Source organism: Hippopotamus amphibius, chromosome 3 (assembly GCF_030028045.1).
Source record: "Hippopotamus amphibius kiboko isolate mHipAmp2 chromosome 3, mHipAmp2.hap2, whole genome shotgun sequence".
In the NCBI taxonomy this organism is placed as follows: domain Eukaryota; kingdom Metazoa; phylum Chordata; class Mammalia; order Artiodactyla; family Hippopotamidae; genus Hippopotamus; species Hippopotamus amphibius.
In genome coordinates, this window is record NC_080188.1 from 169,559,831 (window position 1) to 169,567,394 (window position 7,564).

The 7,564-nt window shown below is 48.5% G+C and overlaps 1 protein-coding gene across 1 annotated transcript; it reads right to left on the reverse strand.

Annotated features, from left to right (window-relative positions):
* Positions 1–3,432: 3,432 nt before the first annotated feature.
* On the reverse strand, positions 3,433–5,632 carry IER5 (immediate early response 5). Its single transcript, XM_057729900.1, has one exon. The coding sequence runs from the start codon at positions 5,396–5,398 to the stop codon at positions 4,415–4,417; it is 984 nt and encodes a 327-aa protein (XP_057585883.1). The 5' UTR covers positions 5,399–5,632; the 3' UTR covers positions 3,433–4,414.
* Between the last annotated feature and the right edge of the window lie 1,932 nt (positions 5,633–7,564).

Sequence of the window (7,564 nt, forward strand, 5' to 3'; positions counted from 1 at the left end):
ACTTGGGGCAGGGGGGTGGTGGCAAGCGCTGGGGACAATTGTGTTTGGATCAGAAAGGGGGCATCCTACTAGATGTGTGTATCCTTTTACACTTTTTGTTCTTAACATATTCTCTTCTCTAGTGTACCCTTAAGAATTGTTATGGAAAAACTCCTAGGGCCATGAGTTAAGATCACAATAATTCCTAACATCAACTCTGCTTCTACGATAGTTTTCCTCCCAAGGCTTTCCACTGGGTGGAATTTTAAATGTGAACAATGGTTCAAAGGCTGAGAGACAAACTGCTCATTACTGGAAAGAGTGCCAGGAATCCTGGGAAGCAGACCTCACTCCCCACCAGAGTTCCGTACCTAATCGGAACGGCTTCTTTCATAGTCACGGGAGGTTTGGATCAGTGTTTCTTTTCATTCTCGTCTTCTTTCAGGAACTGCTGGGATAAAAGCAAGCCTAGGAGAATAAAAAATTCACAAATAGGACAAGAATAAAATATTTAGGGCAAGAGATCAAAAGTTCTTTGGTTATTCAGTGAACTGAACTAACTCTACTTAAAAAAAAAAAAAAAAGTATAAGGAAACAAGCGTCCATCAAACTGCATGTCACAGTGGGTATTAGCCTTTCGACCTCATCTCACAGGCTCTAAGCTGAGTTGTTATGCCTAGCAAGTTGAAGAGGCTCAGGCTAATCCAGTGATAAAACGGAGTTTTCTCACTATGAATTCTGTTCCCGATATTTACTGTATCTTTATTCTGAGAAGCATTTGACCAAAGTTCTTACATGGCCTGTTCCCTTCCACTTCTCACCCCCAAGTCCAATCAGTGGTGAACGGTAGGAATGCAAGGGTTATTATTATTCCAGTAGGTGCCTTAGAACAAAGCCAGTCACTTCGGAGGGGCAGCTCAAGCTTTCCATCATTAGTTCCTTTCCCCAAATATAATCAATGGTTTCTGAGAGGGAAGACACAGTTGAGAAGTATTGTGCTAAAACTTATCCCCTTTATTCAATATTGATGTGATCGTCCTGCGGCACTTGTAAAAAAAGCACTTTAAACATCTGGAAAAAAATTTTTTCCAGACCAGACCTAAGGCTAACTTGATCAAAAAACTCCCTCCCAGAGCGGTCCAGAAGTGGTTAGGTACTAAAACTATGGTTCATTTCTAGTCACACTGAATCTGATAACCCCATCCTGGCACTGGGAAGGCTCTTTTCCAGGACCTATCAATGAACAGGGCTTAAGAAACATTCTATGCCCAAGCAATTCAGGCTAAAAATAACTCTGTAGACTGTTTTTTTCTCTACTCATCCACAGAAAGCATTTGTATGTCAACAAGATCTTTGCTCCTGCAGAGTTTTCACTCCAGCTTACTCCTCCCTGAAAATAGAGTTGTTTGATACAATCAGGAAAGTCACAGGGTTGGTGAGAGACACACAGAACAGCAAAACCATTCTGACTAAGCTTTGTGGACTGCCAAGTGCCCAGAGAAAAACAAGAATAAAAGAACCCAGAACTCACGGATAGGACTAATTTAAAAACAGACTCTCCTTTCCCCTCCTTTCTTACACATATACACAATTCTTTGACCATAAGAGATCTGATGTATACACAGAACTTTCTTCTACATTAACAGTAACAGTTAACAGTTGCATGCTTACTATACTATGAATGAGGTACTTTTCTGAAAACTTTAGGGGCATTAACATTAATTTTCACAAGCCTATGAGGCAGGCCCAATTATCTCAGTTTCATATTGGAAAAAACTGAGGTGCACACAGATGAAGGAACTTGTCCAGGGTCCCTCAGCTAATAAGTGGCAGAACCAAGATACAAACCCAGGAAGTCTGGTTCCAGAGCCCAGCTCTAACCATGACACATACTGCTTCTACAGTAAAAAATATAACGATCTTTACTGACCTCCTACAAAGCTGTATTTCCCTAACTATCAAATATGTCCATTTACCTTCTCTAAATTAAGCAGACTCATGGTCCCATGGTTCACCTTACTGTGAAAACAAGGATCAATGGGGATTTTCATCTCAACCAAAACACATCAACTCTCTCAAACACACCAAATGTTACCCTCTTTCAAATATAAAAATGCACTGAGATAGCTGTTCAAGCATAATAATTACTTTCTAGCAACAGGAAATGTTTACAAAATTAAGGCCCTGGACACCTTCAGTTTAAGCAGTCAGCACTCAACTGAGCTCTTGTCGCGATAACTTAAGTAACTAATCTCTGAAAGAAAAACAAGCCAATTTTAACAGGACCCTGGTTAGGGAATGTTTAATTCTATGAATGTATTATTTATGGTGATGGAGCATAAAGTAGAAAGTTCCTTAGGCTTAACGAATCACGAATAGATTTGCAAAAATATCCAAACATGGGCCTACTCAGCTGTGACAGAAGTTCACAGTCAGGACTTTAGGGAGGGCAAAGCACCATTCCCATGCTCCTTCTGCTCAAAGGCAGCAACCCTTTCTTAGAGCTTTGTCTAATCTTTGCTCAGTTTCTCCCAGCTCATAAACACTCCATTTATTCATAAACTGTTTTAGACCAATTTCATCTTTTAAAGTACTAGCAACATTTTAAGACTGTTCTCTGATTTGCCTCTGAAATAAACTGAATACCTGTCAAATATTGAACATTTTGCCTTAGACAAAAAGCTCTTAAATGCAGTAAAAGGAAAAAAAACAAAAATCAATAGGTGGCTGTTGTCACCAAAGTGTCTACCATGACCCAAACACTGATGTCACTATTTGGGTGACAAAAGCAATCAGGAGGTTTTGCTAAATAAGTTAAATTTGTCTAGCCTTCCTTGGCCTCCATCCTTATCTAGTTTGATACAAGTTATATCCTTTCACTGATGCATTCACTTTCTACAGATAATTTAAAAAAAAATTTTTTTAAAGCATTGAAAATTCCATCGTGACATCCATTGGAATGCAGAGGTAGATCTGATCAGCTGGACAAGTCAGTCTCATCAGCTTCCCTCATATGTCAGGTTTTTTTCAATAACAAAGTTGAAAGATGATCCATGTTACGTATCAGGAAACTAAAAATTTTACTGAAAAGCACTTTTGTGGATGGGATGGGCTTCAGAAGTTGGCACTTAAGTTATTTAATATTAGACACTGTAAGACTGGGTGTAAAAAATCAAATTGCCTAAAGTGACTTTAGGAAAGGCAGTTGCAGTGGCAGGTTTCAAGAACCTGTGGTACCATTGACATAAGTATTAAGGGCACTCGTCTGATGTGGGGGAGAAAGCTTCAATGTGTCTCTCTTGATATTTAGTGAAGTCAGAAAACAATGTCCCCAGCCTGTGCACAACTGATATTAAGAACCACACCTTCAATTTTCCAGGCAGACCATAGTTCCCCTCCTCCCACTTCCCTCCCAACCCAGACAGGTGATTACAGACAAGGAGGCAGTGAAGTTGCATCAAAATATTTAATACGTGTTAGACACGTAAAGTTACATTTTTATACAAAAATCAATACAACGAAGGAGAAAATACTGTACAAAAACCTTGTCAGCTCCCCCAACCTTTATACAACAAAGACTGGAGTCACTATCTACAAAACCATAAGGTCCTTCCACTTAGGGCTTCTGTCTGTAAACTTTGTCTTCCTTAAACACTTTTTAAAAGCACTGTGTAGTAGTTCTGATCTAGAGCTTTTAAAAAATAAATCTTTTCTCTATAAAGTCCATATTTCCAAGCCTGAACTCTTCTGTGAAGTTCATCAAGCTTTTTTCCCTGTAGGGAAGACAAGAGCCGCTAACACTCCCGTTTCCCAGAGTAATCCCAGGGCATAAACGTTTCTTCAGTGAGAGAGAAAGGTGGGTTGGGAGAGAAATAATACAAGTCTCTACTCCAGGCCAAATCCCTCTAGTCTTAGGAAATCCTGTGAGGAAACGCCGCTCCTGGCCCCGGTGTGATTCTAGCTTTCATGTGAAGGGCGTGTGTAAAGTCCCTTCCTCCCCCGAGAGCGAATGGGGAACTCCCCGGCCCCGGCCTTTTTCGCCGCTTCCTTCGCGGCGCTGCGGGCAGAGGAAAGTCCCTGTCTGCCCCCCGATCTCGTAAGCCCAGGGGAAGGGGTGATGCACTCCAGAGACACAAAACAGTCTTAATTCAACGAGACGAGCCGACGTACACAGACATACACAGACACAGAAGTCCACGACCGTCCTCTTCCAATAAACCTCTCACTCCCAAGTCTCAAGGGGTGACCCGAGAGGCTCGGCACAGCCGGCCGCCAAGCCCAAGGGCAGTCCGTGCCGCCCGGCGGCCCCCGCTCTCCCCCTCGCGCTCGGCGCCGACGGCCTCGGGGGGGGGGGCGTCCTCCCAGCCGGAGAGGCCCAGCCCTCACGTCGGGACGCCCGCTGCTCAACCTCCTTCCCGCTGGGGGACCCGGGGGCTCAGAAGGCCACGATGGCAGTGCTCCAAGGGTTAATGTCTCTCAGCACCGGCTTATCGCAGCAGATCTGCCCGGGCTCGGCGGCTTCCGGACCGCTCTCCTCTCCCTCGGCTTCCTCCCGGCCGCCCCCGGGGCTTTTCCGTAAGAGTCCCGAGAAGCTGGAACCGAAGATGCTAATGAGGTTAGCCACGTTACCGGTCTCCATCTCCTCCTCCTCCTCCTCCGCGGCCGCCGCCGCCCCGCCCGACTGCTCCTCGGAGTTCCGGCGGGGTTTCTTGAGCGGGGTCAGGCCGGGCGCCGGGCAGTCCGCGGGGCCGCCGCCCACCCCCGCCGCGCCGCGCTTCCTGGGGCACGCTGGGGGCGGCGCGGGGGGCTCGAGCCCGGCGGGGCGCGGCGCGCGGCAGCCGTCCGCGCGGCGGGACGCACTCAGCTTGGCCTCGTCCCCCAGGGAGCAGCCGCAGGAGCGGCGCGCTGCCCCGGGCCCCTCGGGAAAGACGTCCGAGCATCCGGCGGGGCCCTCGGCTCCTCCGACCGCCGCCTCTCGTGGTCCCTCCACGCGGCGCCAGGCAGCTTCCGCCGCCTCCGCCTCTCCGCCCTGAAGAGTGTCCCCGGCGCCCGGCGCCGTGGCCGCGGGCTCCGTGTCGCACGCCCGTGGGACTTCTGGGACGGCGGGGCGCTCCGGCTGGGGCGCGGGCTCCGGCCAGGCGGCACTGGCGGCCGGCGGAGGAGGCTCCCCCCAGCCCGCGGGTGGCCCGGCCGCCGACTCCCCGGGCTGCTGCGGCGGCGGCGGCAGCGGGACCCCCGGGTGACCGGCCAGGTAGAGCCCGGGACAAGGGTCGCTCAGGTAGACCTGGCGGGCGCTGCGGAGCACCAGCGAGACCAGCAGGTTCTTGTGCAGCTTGATGCCGCCGCGCTGGACCCGCGAGTTGTAGATCTTGCCCAGGGAGATGCTGACGATGCGGTGTGCCTCCAGCTTGAACTCCATCCTGCCTCCCCTTCCCACGGCTGGCGCGGAGATGACGGGGTGAGCCCCGGCCCACTTTCCGAAGCTGAGACGGGAACGAGAGGCGTCAACAAGCCCGCCCCGGGGGTAGACCCTGGATCTCTGAAGACTCCGACGAGAAACGGCTCCGGCGTCGCGCTCGCTGGCTCCCGCGCCCTTCCCACTGCAACCTAGAAGCCAGGGTCGGGTCCCGTCGCTGACTGAGGGCAAGCGGGCCGCCCGGCGCCTTATAAAGGCCCCTCGACAGCCAATCGCGTAGGGCCGCCAACCGTTCCGGGGCCGGTCGGCGCGCTCTCGTGCGCCTCGCGCGGCCAATCGGCGACCGAGGAGGGGCGCCAGGGCCATTCGAACGTTAGTCCCGCGGAGCAGGCTCTTAAAGGGGGCGACGCGCGCGACCGCCGACGCGCTGTTCTGGGCCGGTGCTCCGAGCACGGGTGATGACGGGGAGGGGGGCGGAGGTGGGGAGGGGGGCGGAGGTGGTGGTGGGGGGGAATAGCCACGGTGTTGTTAAAAGGTGTTGGCTTGTGCGCCGCTTGCCAGAACCAAAGCGAACTAAACCATTCGAACTTTCATCCGAGTATGGTGGTGGACTTTGCTCTGCAGTAAAGTCCCCATCCTTCCCTGATCAGCCCTCCTCCCTCCCGCGCCACCGTTTCCAAGGCGGCACACACCTGTAAGCTCTGGGCAACCCGGCAGAAATGGAGATGACGACAAAACGCGGCACAGTATACCCCTGGATAACAGTGTTACTACAAGATATTTCACAGATATTAATTTTGGATAAGTCCCTTGCCTCCTGGAGTCACATACACTCTTTAGCACCTGTCAATTTTAACAAGAGAGCGGGGGCGGGAAGGAAAGAAAAAGAAAAAGGGAGTTCTACAATTTCCAGAGTTTCTGGCTGCTTATTGAGGCTTCGTGTCTACGTAAGAAGTTTTTGGTTCTCCATTAGAGCTAATATCTATCACTTTGTTTTCTAGATTTTTAGAACGAACACAGTTGTCATATCGGATACAATAAAAGGTGGTACCAGTTCTCCACCATGATTTTTCTTCAACACGAGGGCTGACCAGTACACCCTTGGGAAAACCTAATAAGTTCTAAAAATACAAATAGAGAAGTCCTGTATTCTCATCATGATGTCATAATTTTATTTTGTGTCAAGGTAAAAATATAGGGGAAGAGTGTTCCGGAATTTTCTGGTCAATCAACAACTTAGTCTATTTACTGATCCTTACACCGCAGAGTTGTCCAGGGTCCTAGAGAGTCAGTCTGGGTTTCTGGATAGTCAGTTTGAGTTAGTCCCACCTAAGCTCTGTCACAGACCTGCCTGATGACTCTGGGTGAACAACCTCAGGACACATTAATTTCTCCAACTCTAAAAAGGAGAAATCGCATACACATCTGCTCTATTATGCAGTGTCTTCTGATAAATGACAACTCTCAGCCATACGCTAAGTCTTAAAACTAAGCACAGTTTTCTTAGAGTCCATGGGAAACACTGGCCTGATCTCGCGTCAGAGTTTGGCCAAGTAGCGTATTTAGTTAGGAAAAATGCTAGTGAAAGGCAGGCTTGATTATGGCTAATTCATAATCAGGATGTGATGGCTCAGTAATTTTCTAGTCGCACAACTTAATGATGATAACAAACACCAGTCCATGAGACCCAGAATTCCTCCCCTCTAGGAATTTTCAGCTTGCATAAAGAAGGAAATAAAATAACAACACAAATAATTACAAAAGCAAGCCATGTGTTTTCAGTAATAACGAGAAATTTTTTCTTCTGTTTTCTCTTTCTTCGAGACCTAGTCATCACAATAAAACACTAAGAGCACAGGTTCTGAAGACAAGCTTCCTGAGTTGGAGTCCCAGCTCTATGTGACCTTTGGAAAATTACTTAACTTCTCTGTGCCTTGATCTTTTTTATCTTAAAATAAAGATGATAATCATAGTGCCTACTTCTTAGAGCTCTTGTGAGGAGAAAACAAGGTAACACATGCAAAGCTTTTAGAATAGCCTGACATATAATAAGCTAGCAATGGGTATTAGTTATTAGAACAATCACACTTCACATGATTTGGGGTGGCAAAAGAGGCTGGGGAAAGAAGGAACAGAGATAGGAGAAAGAAGTTGTATTTGAGGAGGGAG

Bases quoted from the DNA above. Each gene is read 5' to 3' on its own strand.
- IER5 (XM_057729900.1), bottom strand. From the start codon at position 5,398: ATGGAGTTCAAGCTGGAGGCACACCGCATCGTCAGCATCTCCCTGGGC.